Here is a 22,431-nt window from a genome sequence, read left to right on the forward strand (position 1 = left end):
CTTCTCTCTCTGCCCCTCCTCACCTCGCATGAGCTCTTACTTTCTCTCTCAAAAATAAATAAATGTTAGAAAAATAAAATTCTATTTAAATGAAGTGTATAAATTTTATCTGTAGACGTCTTGTACAATCTTTGATTAGATTTAATTCTAGGTATAGTATTTTTTAAAATTTTATTTTAAGTGGTATCTTTTTAGAAATTTTGGGGCACCTGGGTGGCTCAGTCGGTTAAGTGTCTGACTTCAGCTCGGGTCATGCTCTCATGGTTTGTGAGTTCAAGCCCCGCATCAGGCTCTGTGCTGCCAGCTCAGAGTTTGGAGCCTGCTTCAGATTCTGTGTCTCCCGCTCTCTCTGCCCCTCCCCTGCTCACACTCTGTCTCCACCTCTCAAAAATAAACAAACATTGAAAAAAATTACAAAAAAAAAAGAAGAAATTTTATTTTCTGTTTGTTGCTAGATAAGGATTGCATTAAAACTCAAATTGTACCAGAGCTAGCTATCCAAACTAATGCATGAAAAAATATAGAAGTGTTAAAATATAAATTTCATCCTCAATAATTACATGGATTATTTGGGTGGTAGAATTGGAAATAGATAATAGGGAAATTATGCCTTTGTTTCATTAAGTGGACTTTAATAAATGAAAGTGCTATTGATTTATAATAACACTAGGCAAATGAATTTTATTGTTTTTATTTTTTTCTGGGCAAATGAATTTTAATGAATAGTAAAAAATCAGACAATAGTTGAGTCTCTGATAACATGAATACTACTGAGTATTGTATTATGGTTCTAGGCTATTAGCATTACTAAACCTTCTGATATGTGTTTCTTTTATTGAACTCAGGTGAGAAGGATTCAATGATTTTTGACTGTACTGAATGCTATGATCCGGTTACTAAACAGTGGACAACTGTAGCTTCAATGAATCACCCCCGCTGTGGCTTGGGAGTGTGTGTGTGTTATGGGGCTATCTATGCTTTGGGTAATTATGCTGTTCAGTTCAGTTTAAGGATATCTAGTATTATTTTAATTTTTAGATTCTGATTACATTAGAAATTTTCCTTCCCTCCTATAAGAAACTTATGCCTTTTCAGCTTTATAAATAATTTTTATTTTCAAAATTGAATTATGTAGAGAATATTGTCAAGTATAGAGCTCTTAGAAGGAGAGGGGGATAAAGTATAGATGAGATAGATGTCCAGTGGAGCATTTTAAATCTTCACATTTTAAATTTGGGCAACCATTCTGAATATGCAGAAGTTGTTTTAAAAGGTAGTTTTGTAAAGTACCATATTTCTTAAGCAATATGGGTTTGTTTTTGTTTTGTTTTTAAATGTCTAATGGAAACTAAGCAGAGAGTTAAGATCCATATAGTCAGATTCTAACTTCTCATATGATCTTGGACAAATCATTGATAATGTGATAATCATTCACAATGTAAATCTGCTCCATATGATAATCATTCACAATATAAAGTTGTTTGCTAAGGTGTTTTTCATAAATAAGACTCCTTTATCCAGAAATAACATTTTCTATTTGGTTACAGGTGGATGGGTTGGAGCTGAGATAGGGAACACCATTGAACGATTTGATCCTGATGAAAATAAATGGGAAGTAGTTGGCAACATGGCTATGTCACGCTACTACTTTGGGTGTTGTGAAATGCAAGGTAATTGCTTTCTAAAAACTTTTTCCTGAAGAAATATTTTTGAAAAAAAGAAACTTGAGGCTTTATTTTCACAAGAGTATATTTTATGTCTGTTAATATTGAATGGTTGACACTAACAGTATTGAAGTTTTGCTTTTAAATGTTTTATATGTTTTAACCTCTTAGGTCCTTATTTCTGTATTGCCAAAATAATCATTTTTTCCAAAATAAACAAAACTAGAATTAAAAATTACAGATAGGCACAAATACCTAACTAGCAAAATAAACCTTTGAACCTTCATCTTTGTCATTTTCTCTCCCATGCAGTCCTTAGTATTTCTAAGTAGGAAGAGGATATAAAAAATGATCTTCACTGTCTCTTTTGGCTTTTTCAGTGTTTTCTCACAGAGCACACTGTGATTCAATCCATACAGAATATAATGTTATGACAGATTTGAAAAATGTTGTACTGCATATTAAAATGGTACACAAACATATTTTAATTGTCTACTATATCCTGAGAAGTAGTTGGTAAGCACTCCAGATTCTTTGTCCAGAGTTAGAGAGCAGATTTATATGTACCTGTAGAGTAATGAGCAGTCTGCTCATTGTTACGATAACTCAACCAGCTGTTCCCAGCTCAAGTTCTTTCTGTTTTGTGAGTACCTTCTCAGACTTTCACTAGCATTTAGATGTTCAGATTACATGGTACAGACTATATTGTGTAATATTATAGTGTTCTCTAATTGTTTTGTATTTATTACTTTCATTTTCCCATGCAAATCAGGTGTTCTGAGACTAAGTTTCCAGTGTGGAGGTAGGGGGAAGTTTCCCTCCTACTAACAAGTGGTTTTCAGAACACCAACTGGGTGTTGGAGAATTCACCTCACTTCTAACACTATGTACCCATACCTGGAGATAGCCTCAAATTCCACAGATTGAAGGCTCAGTCCTATAAGACACTCATCCTTACCAGGCTCTTACCTGTGCTTCTGATGGACTGGCTATAGATTGGATGTTCTAACTTCTTTTTGGGTTCAATTAATTTGCTAGAGCAGCTCACAGAACTCAGAGGAAATGTCACTTACTACTAAAAGGATATAACTCAGGAATAGCTAGGTGGAAGAGATGCATAGGGGATGTTATGGGGAAGGGGTGCGGAACTTTCATGCCCTCTCCAGGTGTGCCAGTGTACTCACATCTCCATATGTTACCAACCCAGAAGCTCTACAAATCCTGTCCTTTTGGATTTAAAAAAAAATTTTTTTTAATGTTTATTTATTTTTGAGAGAGAGAGAGGCAGAGCACGGCCAGGGAGGGAGGGAGACACAGGATCTGAAGCAGGCTCCAGGCTCAGCACAGAGCCCAATGCAGGACTCAGTCCAGGGCTCAAACTCAAAGCCGCAAAACCATGACCTGAGCCGAAGTCAGGCGCTTAACCAACTGAGCCACCCAGGTGCCCCATGTCCTTTTGGATTTTTATGGAGGCTTCCTTCATTACATAGGCATGAGTGATTAATCATTGGCCATTGGTGATTGATTCAACCTCTAGAACCTCTCCTCTCCCCAGAAGGTCAGGGCGTGAGACTGAAAGTTCCAAAACTCAAATCACAAGGTTTGCTCCTTTAGCAACCAGTCCCCATCCTTAAGTACTTTCCGAAAGTTACCTCATTAACATAACAAAAGACACCCTTATCACTCTTAACAGTTCGGAAATTCTAAGGGTTCAGGTTGCTGTGAGCTAGGGACTGTGGATGAAGACCAAATATAGACGAGAAATATATATTTGGCCATCTTATAAACCACAGTATTGCACCTTCGAAAACTATGGAGTTAGAGAGGCATCTTGGAGATTATTCCAACCCCTTTATAGAGGAGCAAGCTAGAGATCAGGAAGGTTGTGTGTTCTTTTTCATAGCCCGTTACTGGCAAAGTTGGAGCTAGAACCCACATTCATTGACATTTAGCACACATTTCTTAAAATGCCATTCTTTATAACATATAGCTCCTCACTTTAGAATATGGGAAACAATGCTAGGCATTCAAAAATAATTGTAGATTGTCAGGACCATTAGTTTCAAATCAAATTTAATCAGAAACTCACTGTGAATTACATTCTCTTGTACTCTGGTGATTGATCCTGATACCTTAATCTAGCCATATAACTATTATAATTTGAATTCATTTCTCTGTGTCCATTTGAGCAACAGGTAGGCTGTCACAAACAAGGCTATGTCATTCCCAGTTTAAGTGCCTGGCATTTTTTTTTTTAGGGGGAAAAAAATCCCTCTCCCTTTTTTACCTTATGGTAGCAGTGGTTCTGGAACTTGAGATCATCAGGCAGACAATAAGATGAGAAAACCTTGTTTGACAGATTGTTTTGTTACAGCATTGTAAGTTCGTTGAAAATTAAATGCCACTTTATACCTCTAAATCTTTGTAACATGCTTACGTGTGAGCTATGATATACTAGACAGAAGTCAATTTTCTCTCTTAAAAGGCTATTGTGAGCTCTATGTTAAATATAGCATCAGCATAGCAGACATATTACTTTTTATAATATTTATATTCTATTTCTTGTAAAATTTTCTATTCTGTTTCCAGGTTTAATTTACGTAATTGGGGGCATCAGCAATGAAGGAATAGAGCTTCGTTCTTTTGAAGTATATGATCCACTTTCTAAGCGTTGGTCTCCACTTCCTCCAATGGGAACCAGGAGAGCATATCTTGGAGTGGCTGCACTTAATGATTGTATCTATTCTGTTGGAGGATGGAATGAGACACAAGATGCTCTTCATACTGTAGAAAAATATTCCTTCGAAGAGGTAGGGTGGATGATTTCAGTGTTTAATATCCTATTATTTTTTTAGTGTCTATAAGATCTGTAGTGATATGCACTTTTTCATTCATGATATTGATCATCTGTAGGTTTTTTTTTTTTTATTTTCAAAGAACCAACTTTGGTATCATAGATTTTTTTTTCTATTGATTGCCCATCTTCTATTTCATTGATTTCTGTTTCTATTTTTTTCTTGTTTTGTTTTGTTTTTTTTTTTTGGTTTAATTTGCACGTTTTTCTAGATTCTTTAAGTAGAAGCTTAAATGATTGATTTTAGACTTTTTTTATATTGTAAATGTTTAAAACTATATTTTCAAGTCCTGCTTTAAGTGGCTCCCACACATTTTGATATGTTGTATTTTAATTAGCACTTATCTTGAAATACCTTCTAATTTCCCTGGCAATTTTTTTTTTGACCAGTGAATTGTTAGAAGTATGTTATTTGATTTCCAAATACTTGGCAATTTTCCAGATCTTTGTGTTACTGATTTCTAATTTAATTCCATTATGATCAGAGAGCATACTTTATATGATTTCTGTCTTGGTAAATGTTTTGTGTCCACCTGAAAGGAATTTGTATTCTACTCTTTAGTGTTCTATAAATGTCAATTGAGTAAGTTGGTTAGTGTTATTCGAGTCTTCCCTAGTCTTTTCTTTTCAACTTGTCCAATTGTTTTGTCAACTATTAAGAAAGAAGTATTGAAATCTCCAAGTGTAATTATGGATTTGTCTGTTTCTCCTTTCATTTCTGTCAGGTTTTACCTCAAATGTAGGAGTCAAGGGCAGGCCGCCCTAAAATGTACCACTTTGGCATATTATTTTATTTATTTATTAAAAAAAAAAATTTTTTTTTTTAACGTTTATTTATTTTTGAGACAGAGAGAGACAGAGCATGAACAGGGGAGGGGCAGAGAGAGAGGGAGACACAGAATCTGAAACGGGCTCCAGGCTCCGAGCTGTCAGCACAGAGCCCGATGCGGGGCTCGAACTCACGGACTGTGAGATCATGACCTGAAGTCGGCTGCTCAACCGACTGAGCCACCCAGGTGCCCCTGGCATATTATTTTAAATAAAAGTTACTTATGAGACCACTTGTGCAAGAAGGATATTCAGACCCTCCTCTCTCCCCCTAAAAGCAGGAAATAAATCTCTCACTTGAAAGGTACCTTTCCTGTACCAGGAAATAAAGAGGTATCACCAGAGATGGGAAATATAGAGCCAAGAAGGGTGTATAAACAGCCCTTATTATTTTTGTTTTTACTAGTTTACTATTAGGGGGCTCCTGGGTGGCTCAGTCAGTTGAACATCTGACTTCAGCTCAGGTCATGATCTTACGGTTCATGAGTTCGAGCCCCACATTGGGATGTCAGCGCAGGGCCTGCTTTGGATCTCCTGTCCCCCTGTCTCTCTGCCCCTCCCCAACTTGTTCTCTCCCTCTGCCCCTGTCTCTCTCTCTCTCTCAAAATTAAATAAACATTAAAAAAAAAACCTAATTTACTGTCAGAACCCAAATTCTTTTTACAATTCCTTACTAATTGAAGCTCCAAAAGTTAATTTTACTTTGTCCTGTCAATTCCCCACAGATTTATTCTCTCTTTGTTTAAAACGTATAAAAACCACCTGCCTTTGTCACTTTTTTAGGTCTCAATTACATTATTGGGCCTTTGTGTGCAAGTAATAAAACTTTTTTTCTCTTGTTAATCTGTCTCATGTAAATTTAATTCTTAGTCCAGCTGGAAGACCTTAAGGGTAAAGGAGGAATTTTCCCTTCCCTGCACATATTTTGAATCTCTGTTATTAAGTGTGTACAGGTTGGGATTATTATGTCTTCTTGATGAAATTGATCCTTTCATAGTCATGAAATATTTGTTTTTATCTTTGGTATTATATTTTGTTCTGAAGTCTACTTTGTCTGATATTAATATAATCATTGATGTGGCCAAGCTATCTTTTGACTATTATTTGCATGGTACATCTTTTTCTTTCCTTCTACTTTAAATCTATCTATATCTTTACAAGTTGCATCTCTTGTAAGGTAACATACAGTTGTAGTCTCTTTTTTTATTTATTTTTTAAGTTTATTTACTTAGAGAGCAAGCAGGGGAGGGGCAGAGAGAGAAGGAGAGAGAGAATCCCAAGCAGGTTCCTTACTGTTAGCACAGAGCCCAGTGCGGGGCTCAAACTCCCAAACTGTGAGATCTATGACCTGAGCCAAAACCAAGAGTCAGATGCTTAACCAACTAAGTCACCCAGGTGACCAAGTTGTAGTCTCTTTTTAATCCAGTTTGACAGTTTCTTGCCTTTCAAATGGAGTCTTTAGAGTTTTTACTATTTATATGTAATGTAATTACAAATATGATTGGTTTCTAGACTCCTGTTTTGCTGTTTTTCTATTTCTACAATTCTTTCTTTCATTTTTCCCCCCTCTTTTCTGTCTTTATGTCAATTGTTTTAGTATTCTATTTGATCTCTTTTATTGTCCAATTAACTATAACTCTTCACCTTTTTCTTAGTGGTTATTGTAGTGTTTATATTATGTATTATACATATTTATACTATATATATATATATATATATATATGATCAAGGCTACCTTTGCATAATATCATACCACTTTCTTTTTTTTTTTTTTAAACCACTTCTTTTTTGTTTTAACTTTTTTTTAAATGTTTATTGATCTTTGAGAGAGACAGAGTGCGAGCTGGGGAGGGACAGAGAGAGAGGGGAGACACAGAATCTGAAGCAGGCTCCAGGCTCTGAGCTGTCAGCACAGAGACTGACATGAGTTTGGAACTCATGAACCATGAGATCATGACCTGAGCTGAAGTTGGATGCTAAACAAACTGAGCCACCCAGGCACCCCTAAAAGTTTTTTTTAATTCGAGTATAGTTGACACTCCATACCACTTCACTTTGAATGTCAGAAACTTACAAAAATATACTTTCATTTTCCCATTTTCCATTCTTTGTGCTTTTGTTATACATTTTACTTCTATATATGTTGTAAACCCCATAATACCTTTTGTTATATTTGCTTTAAAAAGTTATATTTAACATAAAATTTTACTTTATTTATTTATTTTTTAATATATGAAATTTATTGTCAAATTGGTTTCCATACAACACCCAGTGCTCATCCCAAAAGGTGCCCTCCTCAATACCCATCACCCACCCTCCCCTCCCTCCCACCCCCCATCAACCCTCAATTTGTTCTCAGTTTTTTTTTTATTTTTTTTTTATTTTTTTTTTTATTTTTATTTTTTTTATTTATTTTTTAATATATGAAATTTACTGTCAAATTGGTTTCCATACAACACCCAGTGCTCATCCCAAAAGGTGCCCTCCTCAATACCCATCACCCACCCTGCCCTCCCTCCCACCCCCCATCAACCCTCAGTTTGTTCTCAGTTTTTAACAGTCTCTTATGCTTTGGCTCTCTCCCACTCTAACCTCTTTTTTTTTTTTTTTTTTTTTTCCCTTCCCCTCCCCCATAGGTTTCTGTTAAGTTTCTCAGGATCCACATAAGAGTGAACACATATGGTATCTGTCTTTCTCTGTATGGCTTATTTCACTTAGCATCACACTCTCCAGTTCCATCCACGTTGCTACAAAAGGCCATATTTCATTCTTTCTCATTGCCACGTAGTATTCCATTGTGTATATAAACCACAATTTCTTTATCCATTCATCAGTTGATGGACATTTAGGCTCTTTCCATAATTTGGCTATTGTTGAGAGTGCTGCTATAAACATTGGGGTACAAGTGCCCCTATGCATCAGTACTCCTGTATCCCTTGGATAAATTCCTAGCAGTGCTATTGCTGGGTCATAGGGTAGGTCTATTTTTAATTTTCTGAGGAACCTCCACACTGCTTTCCAGAGCGGCTGCACCAATTTGCATTCCCACCAACAGTGCAAGAGGTTAACATAAAATTTTAATGCGAAAGTCTTTTATAATTATGTATATATTTATCATTCCTAGTTTTATTCTTTTCTATAGAACTAAGTTTTCATCTCGTAACATTTTCTATTAGCACGAAGAACTAACTTCTCCTTAATATTTCTTTTAGTGTTGGTCTGCTGGCGTTGATTCACTCTCAGTGTTCATTTTCTGAACGGTTTTCTTTTGCCTTCATTTTTTGAAAGATATATATTTTTTTCTTTTTTTAATGTTTATTTTTGAGAAAGAGGGAGACAGAGCACAAGCAGCAGAGGGACAGAGAAAGAGGGAGACACAGAATCTGAAGCAGGCTCCAGGCTCCGAGGTGTCAGCACAGACCCCCATGTGGGGCTGGAACTCACAAGCCATGAGATCATGACCTGAGTCAGACGCTCAACTGACTGAGCCACCCAGGTGCTCCAAAAGATATTTTACTGAGCACAGAATTTTATGGGTTTTTTTTTCCCCCATTGCTTAAAAGGCATTGTTTATCTTCTTGCACTGTTTCTGATGGGAAGTCAGTAGTCATTCTTATCCTTGTTCCCTTGTATGTGTCTTTTTTTTCTTTGGAGGCTTTTACAATTTTCTCTTTATCATAGGTTTCCAATATTTGATTATGGTGTGTCCTGTTGGGGTTTTGTGTTTAACCTGCTTGGAATTCACTGAACCCCTTGAATTTGTAGAATTATAGCTTTCATCAAATTAAATGTTTTCAGCCATATTTCCTTAGATTTTCTTAGATTTTCTGAGACTCCAATAACATGCCCAGGTCCTACAGGTTACTGAGATTCTGTTAATTTTTCCGCATCTTTTCTCTCTGTGCTTCCGTTTTGTTTTCTGTTTTTTGTTTTGTTTTTTTGCTATACAGCTTCACTGAGGCATACTTGATAAAAATTGTATAGATTTAAGGTGTATAATTTGATGTTTTGATATACATTATGAAATGATTGCCAAATCAAACTGATTAGCATATTCATCACATCACAGTTTCCTTTTCTTTTTTTTCCATTTTACTAAAGTCTGTATTAGTCATTCTAATTTTTATTTAATTTTTTTTAATGTTTATTTATTTTTGATAGAGAGAGGGAGACCCAGACTATGAAGCAGGCTCCAGGCTCTGAGCTGTCAGCACAGAGCCCGATGTGGGCTCGAACTCACAAACCGTGAGATCATGACCTGAGCCAAAGTCGGATGCTCAATCCACTGAGCCACCCAGGCGCCCCTCTAATTTTTTTTTAATTCCAGTATTGTTAACATACAGTGTTATATTAGTTTCAGGTTCTCTTTTCCTTTTTTTGTGTGTGGTGAGAGTACTTAAGATCTGCTTTCTTACCGAATTTCAAGTATACGGTATAGTATTATTAACTATAGTTACCATGCTATATGTTAGATCTTTAGAACTTACTCATCCTGTATAAGTGAAACTTTGTGCTTCAGTTTGGATAGTTACTCTTGCTGTGTTTTCAAGTTTATTAATCTATATTGACTTCTAATATGCAGTGTCTAATTCCATTTAAGGAATTTTTCACTTCAAATATATTTTTAGCTCTAAAAGATATTTTTGGGTTTTCTTTTTTTATGTCTTCCATTTCTCTCATCATGTCCATATTTTCCTTTAGATCCTTGAACATATTTATAACACCTGTTTTGAAGTCCTTGTCTGCTGATTCCATTATTATCATCACTTTTGGACCTGTGTCTGTTGAAATTTTTTCTTTCTGGTTTGAGTCACATTCTTCCTGCTTTTCCACATTTTTAGTAACTGTCGTTTGGATGGTGGACACTGTGAATGTCATATTGCTCAGTGTTTGGATTTTATTTTCTTCTTTTAACTGTTGATAAACAGTTACATCATTTGCAAATCAGATTGATTCTTTTGAAAAATGTTCTTAAGCTTTGTAGGGAAGGTCTAGAGTAGTCTTTCTTGTAGGTCTCCTACTAAAGAATGACCCTTCTTGAGTCTCTGCTAATGTCCCAGGTATTCAGCAAGGTTTCTTTATTTTGGCTACTCAAAACTAGAATGTCCTCTAGCCTTGTGTGAGCTCTGGGAATTGTTCAGCTTACACCTCCTATCAAGGAAAACAGTTTTTGTCGTCACAATATTTTTGACACCAAATGTGTAGGTATTCCATACCAAACTGTTCTCTAGTTCTTGATAGACACCAACTGGGTACCCTCAAGTCAATTCATTTCTGACCCCAACAACCCCACAGATTAAGGGCTCAGTTTTACAAGACTGCTCCTCACTTTACACACCAATTTCAAGCAGTGGGACTTCAGGTTAACCACTGACTTCTTTACATTACATTTGTTTGATTTGGATACAAATCAGGGGTTCCCAAAATCCTTTCCTCAGGTTCAATAATTTGCTCTAATGGCTTACAGAACTCAGGGAAACACTTTATGTACTATTACTGGTTTATTATAAAGGATATAAATGAATAGCCAGATAAAGAGGTATATACGGCAAGGTCCAGAAGGGTCTTGGGTGTAGGAGTCTGTAGAATTTGGGGTATGATACCCTTGTGATATATGGATGTCTTTACCAACCTGAAAGCTCTCCGAACACCATAGTATGGGGATTTTTATGGAGGTTTCATCATGTAGGCATAATTGATTACTAATTCAACCTCCAGCCCCTCTCCCCTACCCAGATGATAGGGGGTGGGGCTAAAAGTTCCGAGGTTCTAATTCTGGCTTGGTCTTTCTGATAACCAGCTCTCATTCTGAAGCTATTAAGAGCGCCTCATTAGAACAAAAGACACTTCTATCACCCAGGAAATTCCAAAGGATTTAGGAGTTCTGTGTCAGGAACTGGGGCCAGAGACCAAATACATATTTCTTGTTACATCACATCCTCCTATTAGTTCTTTGCCTGTTCTAATAGAGTCTCACTTTATGCATTGAACAGATTAGTAGTACTCAAGGCACAAGGGGACCTCTGGCAGTCTTGCTTGCAAATCTTAGCTGCTTCAACCTCTCTAAACTATGATCTCTGTCTCCTAAATCAGATTACTGTCATGCTGTGCTTGGGAATCTCCTTCCCTGTACTACTGTTTAGAAAGCCCCATCAGACAGAAAGCTTGGACACCTTGTTTGTTTCTTTTTCTAAGGAATCACAATTATTCATTGTGTGTTGTCTGAGAACTTTTGTTTCATAGGTTTTGTCCAGTTTTCTAGGTTTTTATGGCAGGAGGACAGCTTTGGTAACAATTAGTCTACCATGGCTGTAAGTGGAAATCCTTCCTGTGTCCTTTTGACATGTTCCATCATTCATTGAGCATTACTTTATAGATAATAAAATATTTCAAGCTTATTTTGTACTTTCTCTGCTCTAGCCCTGGAATCAGCCATTTCTCTAAGAAGCTCCAGTTCGTCTTAGGGAAGGATAGTATTTAGAAACCAAGGTCTAGGCACTTGGACTGCTCATTACTACTGGGGTATTGCTGCTTCTAGGCACTCTCAGTAAACAGAGCTAGGAAATATATATATTTATATACATATATTCACGCACATTAATTTGTAAATATTTCTGTAACATGTAAGTATTATACATTATAAAACCATGAGTTCATAATGATAACTCCAAATTCCAGTACAATATCTCAGTTTCTTTCAGGCCTTACCCATTTCCATTTTTGTAAATACCTTCTCTGTTAGTTAAAAACTTGGGTCCTATTATTCTCCCTATAGCTGACCCTTGAACACAACATGGTTTTGAACTGTGTGGGTCCACTTATACATGGAATTTTTCAATACATACAATACGGTACTGTAAATGTATCTTCTCTTCCTTATGATTTTTTAATAACATTTACTAATAGTAAGTTATTAGTAATTAAGTTCGTGGGGAGTCAAAAGTTACACATGGATTTTCAACTGCATGGGGGTAGGTGCCCCAACCCCCTTGCTGTTAATGGGTCAACTGTATATTTACTTATTTGTTAATTCAATGTACTTGTTAAATGAAACAAATCTCCCTACTATGTCCAACTCTCTTCTCTAACTGCCACTTCTGTACATAACCCTTCTTTTTTTTTTTTTTTTAAATGTTTATTTATTTTTGAGAGACAGAGACAGCATGAGCGGAAGAGGGGAGAGAGAGAGAGAGGGAGACCCAGAATATGAAGCAGGCTCCAGGCTCTGAGCTGTCAGCACAGAGCCCAACTCAGGGCTCGAACTCATGAGCCATGAGATCATGACCTGAGCCAAAGTCGGACGCTCAACTGACTGAGCCACCCAGGCGCCCCTGTACATAACCCTTCTTGTCACTGCGTATATGAGCTCACCAATGTACTTTCTTCCTCTCACATACTGGGTTGACTCAATTATGCTAGGAAGGGAAGATTAGAGGAAAATAGGGAAAGGTTGTATCTTCATTGAATCACCATTCTATCGTGCATTTGTTCATTAATCCATTTATTCATTCACTTGTACAGACTTCTTAGTATGTAAGTATCGATCAGATACTATGCATGGGGAAACAGGGCAAACTGAACATGCAAGGCCCCAGTTTTTAAGGAGCCTAAATTCTAGTGGGGAATATAGAGACGTAAATAGACAATTACATCACAGTTTGTTAGGTGCTGGGATATGCAGTAATAAGGTGTGTTATGCTGTAGGCTTATAGGTTAGAGCAATTTTTTCCAAATTAGTTTCCATGGAGTACTATATTTATCTAGAGAGAGAGAGAGAGAGAGAGAGCATGAGTGGGGGAAGGGTAGAGAGAGAGAGGGAGGGAGAGAATCCCAAGCAGGCTCTGCACTATCAGTGGAGAGCCTGACACAGGCTTGATCTCACAAATGGTGAGATCATGACTTGAGCCAGAATCAAGAATCAAACACGCAACTGACTGAGCCACCCAGGTGTCCCTAGTTTTTTGCACTGTTAAGAGGAATTAGGTAACGTGTTCCCCTAATCAACTATATGTAGGGAAAGTCGGGTTAAACAAAGTTAAATAAGTTTCTTTACACAATTTAGTACAATAATATGCTTTATGCATCTTTATGCTAAATCTCTCAAATTTTATGGTGCACACAAACCCTTTTGTTTGTGGATGTTTGTGGAGCATTTCTGGAATAAAGTGTTTCAGGGAACATATTTTGGGAAATGTGGATTAATGTTACTTGAATTTTATGGTTCTTAAACCACTTATGGTTATTAAAACCTTTAAAGCCTAAAGATTTAAATTTTCTTTCTTTTCTCTCTCAAGTAAAAAGAATTTTGTTAACAGCTTTATTGAGATATTATTCACACACCAAACATTTGAATTGTTTAAACTTTTGGCTATTATAAACAATGCTGCTGTGAACATTTGTGTACACATTTTTTTTTTTTTAATTTTTTTTTCAACGTTTTTTATTTATTTTTGGGACAGAGAGAGACAGAGCATGAACGGGGGAGGGGCAGAGAGAGAGGGAGACACAGAATCGGAAGCAGGCTCCAGGCTCTGAGCCGTCAGTCCAGAGCCTGACGCGGGGCTCGAACTCACGGACCGGACCGCGAGATCGTGACCTGGCTGAAGTCGGACACTTAACCGACTGCGCCACCCAGGCGCCCCTGTGTACACATTTTTGTGTGGACATGTGTTTTCATTTTTCTTGGGTATATACATACCTAGGAGTGGAATTGCTGGATGATACAGTAATTCCAACTTCGGCTCAGGTCATGATCTCACAGTTTGTGGGTTTGAACCCAGCTGTCTGTGCTGACAGCTCAGAGCCTGCAGCCTGCTTTGGATTCTGTTTGTCTCTCTCTCTCTGCCCCTATCCCGCTCATGCTCTGTCTGTCTCTCTGTCTGTCTGTCTGTCTCTCAAATAACAAACATTAGAAATTTTTTGAAAAATGGATTGTCTTTTTATTACTGAGTTGTAAGAGTTCTTTATACATTCTAGTCCTTTATCAGATGTATCATTTGCAAAAATTTCCCCCCATTCCAAAAAGTGATTTTCTTCACTTTATGGTATAGTTGGAAGCACAAACATTTTTGGGGCACCTGGATGGCTCAGTTGGTTAAGCGTCTGACTCTTGATCTCAGCTCAGGTCTTGATCTCAGGGTTGTGAGTTTAAGCTCCACATTGGGCTCTATGCTGGGTGTGAGGCCTACTTTAAAAAAAAAAAAAAATCAGCATTTTTAATTTTGATGTTTTTTTCTTTTGTCATTTATGCTTTTGGTGTCATAACTAAGAAACCATTGCCTAATTCAGTGTTATGAAGATATTTTTCTAAGAGTTTTATAGTTTTAGCTCTTATATTTAAGTCTTTGATTCATTTTAAGTTAATTTTTGTATAGGGGTTGAAGTAGGGGTCTACCTTCATTCTTTTGTATGTGGCTAACCCATCATCCCAGCACTATTTGTTGAAAAGACTATTCTTTCCCATTGGATTGTCTTGGCACCTCTGTTGAAAATCAGTTGACCATGAAAGTGAGGGTTTTATTTCTGGACTGTCAGTTCTATTCACTTATCTATCTATATGCCTATTCTAATGCCACTACCACACTGTCTTCATTACTGTAGCTTTGTAGCAAGTTTTGAAATAGGACAGTGTGAGTCCTTCAACTTTTTACTTCTTTTAAAGAGGGGGTTTAGGGGTACCTGGGTGGCTCAGGTATCAAAGCATCCAGCTTTGGCTCAAGTCATGATCTCACAGTTTGTGGGTTCGAGCCCCACATCAGGCTCCACGCTGACAGTGCAGAGCCTGCTTGGGATTCTTTGGGATTCTCTCTCTCTCTGTGTCCCTCCCCTACCCAAGCGCATGCTCTCTCTCAAAATAAATAAATAAATAAACTTAATAAATAAATAGAATAAAAATAAAAAATGGGTTTAGCTATTTTGGGTCCTTTCCATGTGAATTTTAGAATCAGCTTGTCAGGTTTTGGTTTTTTTGTTTTAAGATTTTATTTAAAAAAATTTTTTTTTTTTTTTACGTTTATTTATCTTTGAGACAGAGAGAGACAGAGCATGAACAGGGGAGGGGCAGAGGGAGAGGGAGACAAAGAATCCGAAACAGGCTCCAGGCTCTGAGCTGTCAGCCCAGAGCCCGACGCGGGGCTCTAACTCACGGACCGCGAGATCATGACCTGAGCCGAAGTCGGCCGCCCAACCGACCAAGCCACCCAGGCGCCCCAAGATTTTATTTTTAAATAATCTGTATACCCAGTGTGGGGCTCAAACTCACAAACCCAAGATCAAGAGTCGCATGTTCTTCCAGCTGAGCCAACCAGGTGCCCCATCAGCTTGTCGGTTTTTACCAAGAAGCTAGCTGGATTTTGATAGGGATTACATTGAATTAGAGATCAATATAGGGAGTGTTGCTATCTTAACAATATTAGGACCTTTTTAAAAAATGTTTTTAATGTTTATTTATTTTTGAGAGAGAGAGAGAGAGAGAGCGCGAGCGAGTGGAGGAGGGGCAGAGAGAGAGGGAGACACAGAATTCAAAGCAGGCTCCGGGCTCCAAGCTGTCAGCACAGAGCCCAAAGCAGGGCTCGAACTCATGAACTGCGAGACCATGACCTGAGCCAAAGTCGGACACTCAACCGACTGAGCCACCCAGGTGCCCCAGCAATATTAGGACTTTTCATCTTCAACATGGAAGGTTTTTCTGTTTGTTTAGTCGTCTTCAGTTTCTTTAAACAATGTTTTATAATTTTCAGTTCCTTGAACTCTGTTTTTAAAATTTATTCCTAAGTATTTTATTCCTTTAATGTTTTCTTAATTTCATGTTCAGATTTTTCATTGCTAGTGTATAGAAATTCAATTGATTTTTGTCTGTTGATCTTATATCCTGAAACCTTGTAGCACTTGTACTCTGATAGTTTTTTTTTGTGGATTTTTTTATTAAAAAAATTTTTTTTAATGTTTTATTATTTATTTTTGAGAGAGAGAGAGAGACAGAGTGTGAGTGGTGGAGGGGCAGAGACAGAGGAAGACACAAAATCCAAAACAGGCTCCAGGCTCTGAGCTGTCAGCACAGAGCCTGATGTGGGGCTCAAACTCACAAGCTGTGAGATCATGACCTGAGCTGAAGTCGGATGCTTAACTGACTGAGCCACCCAGGCTCCCCTTTTTTATGGATTTCTTAAGATTTTCCAAATACAAGATTGTGTCTTCTATAGATAGAGATCGCTTTACTTTTTCCTTTCCACTCTCAATGCCTTTTATTTCATTTTCTTTACTAATTGCCTTGGTTAAAACCTCTAGTACAATGTTGAATCGAAGTGGCAAGAATAGAATTGTCTTATTGTAAAGCATGATTTTGATTCTTATTTCTAATAAATTTCAGACTTTGGTGATAGTTCAAATTCCTTTGACCTTCTGTGTGATCTTATTTGGGAATCTAGAAAATGAACTTTCTGAGGGCACTTTCTGTTGCTATTTTTTTCTATATGGCTGGAAATGAATAGATTTTTGTTCCAAAATAAGTGTTTATCAGTAGTCAGTTACCTTGGTTTTTCGTGCATAAATCTAAAATGTTACTGTTATTTTCTGTCTACTAAAGACCTACGTTACAGATCCAAATCTTAAAGATAATGTATAACATGTGTCTGGTCCTACAGAGTTTATTTTGAGGTTACTCAGGATAAAAAGCAAACTATAGTTCTAATACACTGATGAAAATGAAACATCCACATTGTGGGATGAGCCCCATCGTTCCCTTATTCTTGTTAAGAGCCATTTTTGTAGGGGAGATTTCATTCTTTTTTATGGGTGAATAATATTCCACTGTATTCATATACTATTCTTTATCCATTCCTCTACTGATGAACACTGAGGCTGCTTCTGTAATTTGGCTATGTAAATAATGCTGCAATAAACACAGTGGTGCATGTGTCCCTTTGAATTAGTGTTTTTGTACTTTTTAGGTAAATACCCAGTAGTGCCATTACTGGATTGTAGGCAGTAGTTTTTAACTTTCTGAAGAACCTCTATACTGTTTTCTCCAGTGGCTGTACCAGTTTGCATTCCCACCAGCAGTGCACGAGGGTTCCTTTTTTTCCACATCCTTACTAACACTTTGTTTCCTGTGTTATATTTTTATTTCTATTTTTTTTTAAGTAATCTCTACGCCCAACATGGGGCTCAAAGTCATGACCCCAAGATCAAGAGTCACATGCCCAACCAACTGAACCAGTTAGGTGCCCCATCTTGTATTTTGATTTTAGCCATTCTGACAGGGGTGAGGTGGTATCTCATTGTAGTTTTGATTCGCATTTCCCTGATGATGAGTGATGTTGAGCATCTTCTCACATGTCTGTTGGCCATCTGGATGTCTTCTTTGGCGAAATGTCTGTTCATGTCTTTTGTCCATTTTTTAATTGGATGATGATGATGATGATTATAGTATTAAGTTGTAATAGCACTTTATATATTTTGGATATTATTATTTTTTTTTTATTAAAAAAAAATTTTTTTTTAACGTTCATTTATTTTTGAGACAGAGAGAGACAGAGCATGAACAGGGGAGGAGCAGAGAGAGAGGGAGACACAGAATCGGAAGCAGGCTCCAGGCTCTGGGCCATCAGCCCAGAGCCCGACGCGGGGCTCGAACTCACGGACCGTGAGATCGTGACCTGAGCTGAAGTCGGACACTCAACCGACTGAGCCACCCAGGCGCCCCTATATTTTGGATATTAACCCTTTATCAGATATGTCATTTGCAAATATCTTCTCCCATTCAGTAGGTTGTTTTCTTGTTTTGTTGATTGTTTTCTTCACTGTGCAGAAAACAGCATTTTATTTTGATGTAGTCCCAACAGTTTATATTTATTTTTATTTATTTTTGTCTTTCCTCAGGAGACTTAGCTAGAAAAGTGTTGCTACAGCTGATATCAGAGAAATTGCTGTGTGTGCTCTCTTGTAGGATTTTTATGGTTTCAGGTCTCACAGTTAGGTCTTTGATCCATTTTGAGCTTATTTTTGTGTATGGTGTCAGGAGGTAGTCCAGTTTTATTCTTTGGCATATAGTCCCGTTTTTCCCAACACCATTTGAAATATTCTTATATTTTAAAATAATCTCTTAATCTGGAAAAATCATTCTTACCAAAATAGGCTATAGTTTCTGACCCCCGATCTATACTTTTTCTGAAAATACATTTTGCAAATCATTAACTCCACTAGATGATCTTCGAAAAAAAGGATTCCGTGGTTAATAACTGGGCAAGTGTTGATAGCAATATCATTATCTTGGAGATTAATAAAGGTCATTAGCATATTAAAGTCCTTCTGTATAGAGCTTTTTTCTTCTTGGAGCTTTGTGGGTGTGTGTGTGTGTGTGTGTGTGTGTGTGTGTGTGCGCATTACCTACTTATATTCAATAAAACTAGTTTTATAGAATGCCTGCCTATAAGGGATTTCTAGATTGTCTCCTGATCATGATTTATAATTAATCAAACATGTTTTTCAGTTGTTTTCCTCTAAACTCGTTACTTTTTTCTATGCCTACTCAAAAGTTCATTTGAAAATGTTTATATGACTGGATTGTGAGTTTGAAATTTAAACATGTAAAAAGAACTAGAGTATCTGATTTCTCAACAGTTTTCTCTGTTACCATTTTATGATTTCTGCTCTTTTATTTCCTCTTAACCAGGAAAAGTGGGTTGAAGTTGCTTCGATGAAAGTGCCTAGAGCAGGCATGTGTGTTGTGGCAGTTAATGGGCTTCTGTATGTTTCTGGAGGTCGATCTTCCAGCCATGATTTCTTGGCCCCAGGTACCTTGGACTCTGTTGAAGTTTATAACCCTCATTCAGATACATGGACAGAAATCGGTAACATGATCACCAGTCGTTGTGAAGGTGGTGTTGCTGTACTATGAAATATAAAGCATAAGGGAGCACAAGAAACATTTTGAAAATAAAATGTTTGCAAATCACATATGTATTTGGTGATAGGACCCTCTGATTCTGTTGAGTTTTCCATGTATTTGATAGGTTAGATGAGTAAAGAATGATTTCTCTAAGAATTTGAGTGAGAGGAGATATGGAACATATCCTAAATTAATAAAGAACTCACACAAATTTGTTTAGCTTACCAATAGCAATGCTGTTTTTGCTCTAGAATTTTTCCCTAAGGGAAGAGTCCTAATTGTAAAAATGATTTGCTAGAAGCTTCTTGGCTAATAGCCCATTTACCTGTTTCTCTGGGGCAAGCCAAGCTGTAACATGACCCTTATGTGATACAAGAATTTGAGTGAGACAGTTTAAAGATGTCTGTACATTCATGATTCAGTCCATAGCACAATTTTCCATGGCCATAGTTGAACCTACAGAGAAAAGCCAATGAAACAACTCCCTACTTTCATTTGATGCCAGGAGTTTTCAATAGCCCCAGACTTTTTATTAGCAGCAGATACACTGGGAGGGACATGTGGGAAATATCTAGCTATCTGTATAGATGTTTATATAGATTGATACATTTTTGCCTATTGTTCACAGGGTTAAAAAAGCTTTTGTTCACTTATATTTTTTGTCTTAATGCTGAAAATGCAAGTGAGGAATTACTAGGAGGTTCTTAGTGATAGTCCATTAGTGCAATTGGATAATATAATGGGTAACAGAGCCTAGTGGGAGGTTAACACCTATTTTCTAAATAGTTCTTAGTTTGGCTTTGGGAAGAGGGAATTTTATTACACCATCAACCTTGGTAAAGCTTACTTGTACTTGAGCAAGCCTAAGTATGAACTTAGTACAAAGCCTACTGCCTTGCTTGGAAAAAGTGGAATTGTAGGTACCTATGAAGCTTTTATAGACATTGTTAAGTTAAAGGACTCTGATCCAAAACTGCTTCTCAGAACTTTTCATTTTTCACCTGAGAAACATTCTAAAGAATGTTTTCTGTCCTCTGAGGAACATTCTTTGTGTACATGATCATTATATTATTTATTTCCACTAGTCATTTGGAACCATACATATTAAAGGTCTTGCATACATTTACGTTTACCTAGTGATTCCAGGATTTGATTTGTATATCCCTGATTTCCCTTTTTCTTTACTAAAGTTCTTCAGGGTATTGTTAACAGGGATCAGCAGCTTATTTAGATACACAATCTTTGGTAAGCATTAAAGACTCAGCACTCATATCCAAAATATTTGGATTGGCCCACAAGGGTACTTTCTTCCATAACTTAACCATATGCATGTATTAAGAAAAGCCCAAGTAGTGCAGACACAAAGCTCTGTGTCCCTTTCTTTGGGGTATCCTGAAAGTCTGAAGTGTCATAGATGCTTGGCTGAGACCTATAAAATGTCAAGGAATGAAGTATCAAGATCATTTGTAAATTATTGAAGCTCTAATTTATGTGCCTTTAATATTTCTAGTTATAGAAAATCTGCATTCTGGTTCAAAAGAGATTTAAAAAATACTACTGTAATTTAGTTCTGATTATTGCCTGGTGCCAAACTAAAATGGCACTGTGAGGGTGGCATTTTGTATTGTGGTGGCAGAAACCTGTCAAGACAATCCATGTTTGGGCTTAACAGGTCCAGACAATCTCTGTAAATAGATAATTGTAAAAATGCTTATTATTTTTTGGGTAGTGACACTGTTTTAAAAATAATGTACTAATAAAGTATGTTGATTTTTGCTTTCCTTGTATTACTTATAACTTAGTTTATTAGTGGTGTTCCTGGATCACCACCAAACTAATAGGATTGACCACGTTTTTTAGTGTTTTGTTTTACCTTTAGGGACTTGCACATTTAGTTCTTACATTTAAATCTGTTTTCTGAGCAGCTGTTAATGTGATCTTCCTTCAAAATATTTGACAATCTTGGAGCACCTAGGTGGCTCAGTTGGTTGAGTGTCTGACTTCAACTCTGGTCATGATCTCATGGTTCATGAATTTAAGCCCTGCATCGGGCTCTGCTCTGACAGTGCAGAGCTTGCTTGGGATTCTTTCTCTCTATGCCCCTACCCCGCTTGCTCTCTCTCTCAAAATAAATAAACTAAAAAAAAAAAAAATTTTTTTTAATATTTGACAATCTAATATACTTCAAGACGTCCTGTGCAATGTAAAGTCGGATGTACTTTAAAATCAGTTAAAAAAATTTTTTTTAAATATTTGAGAGCGAGCGAACTCAAGAGCACATGAGTGGGAGAGGGGCAGAGAGAGAGGGAGACACAGAATCCAAAGCAGGGCTCGAACTCATAAACTGTGCATCATGACGTGAGCTGAAGTCTGACACTTAACTGATGAGCCACCCAGGTCCCCCTAGAATGTTTTCTTAAAGAATCATACACTGTAATTCACTTGCAAAGTGCATTTGCCTGCCTCATTTATTGAAATTGGGCAACTAGCTTAAAAGTGACTTGCCCCTATTCTGAAAGATGATGAATTTGAGATCAGAGAAGTTTTAATTTTTGCAGTCCTCATGTAATTTAGAAGCAGTTTCCTCACCAAAACACTGTGAGTAGAATCTGAGAAAGAGCTTCTAAAGTGTAAGGTTTCTTTTCTTTAGTGTCAGACTGTAGGTAACATATTCTCTGCATTAATAAAGAAGGATTGTGTGGTGGTTTTATTGGTAAGCTTCTCACTGATCAGAACAAGGTCTAGCTCTGTGGTATTTGTTTGCTAGGGCTGGTGTAACAAAGTACCACAGAAGTTTTAACAATAAAACCTATTGTCTCATAGTTTTGGAAGCTGGAAGTCTAAAATCAACTTGTTGGTAGTTGGTTCCTTCTGAGGGCTGAAAGGAAGGCATGTATTCTAGGAATCCTTGGAATGTGGATGGCCACCTTCATGTATACATGACATTTTCCCTGTATGCATGTTTATCTCTAAGTTTTCCCTTGTTATTAGAATACTGGTAATAAAAAAAGAAGAATGCTGGTAATATTACATTACAGCTTACTCATATGCCCTCATTTTAGCCTTATTACCTCTGTAAAGACCCTGTCTCCAAATAAGGTCACATTCTGAGATATTGGGGCGAGGATTTCAACACACAATTTATGAAAATCAAGTTAACTAATATTTGAATACATTATCCAAAGATAACATATACC

At 37.0% G+C, this 22,431-nt stretch overlaps 1 protein-coding gene across 8 annotated transcripts in view; it reads left to right on the forward strand.

Moving 5' to 3' along the window:
- Positions 1-21,010, forward strand: part of IPP (intracisternal A particle-promoted polypeptide) — a 43,279-nt gene extending 22,269 nt beyond the window's left edge. For 7 of the 8 annotated variants that reach the window (XM_058717577.1, XM_058717576.1, XM_058717582.1 and 4 more), the window contains 4 exons: positions 846-983; positions 1,548-1,670; positions 4,254-4,474; positions 19,019-21,010. In XM_058717577.1, coding sequence (XP_058573560.1) covers positions 846-983; positions 1,548-1,670; positions 4,254-4,474; positions 19,019-19,243 — 707 coding nt within the window. In that variant the 3' untranslated portion in view covers positions 19,244-21,010. The remainder of the gene's footprint in view (positions 1-845; positions 984-1,547; positions 1,671-4,253; positions 4,475-19,018) is intronic. The other variant, XM_058717580.1, reaches the window with a different exon arrangement.
- Positions 21,011-22,431: the final 1,421 nt, after the last annotated feature.

This window comes from Neofelis nebulosa, chromosome 2 (genome assembly GCF_028018385.1).
Source record: "Neofelis nebulosa isolate mNeoNeb1 chromosome 2, mNeoNeb1.pri, whole genome shotgun sequence".
NCBI lineage: Eukaryota > Metazoa > Chordata > Mammalia > Carnivora > Felidae > Neofelis > Neofelis nebulosa.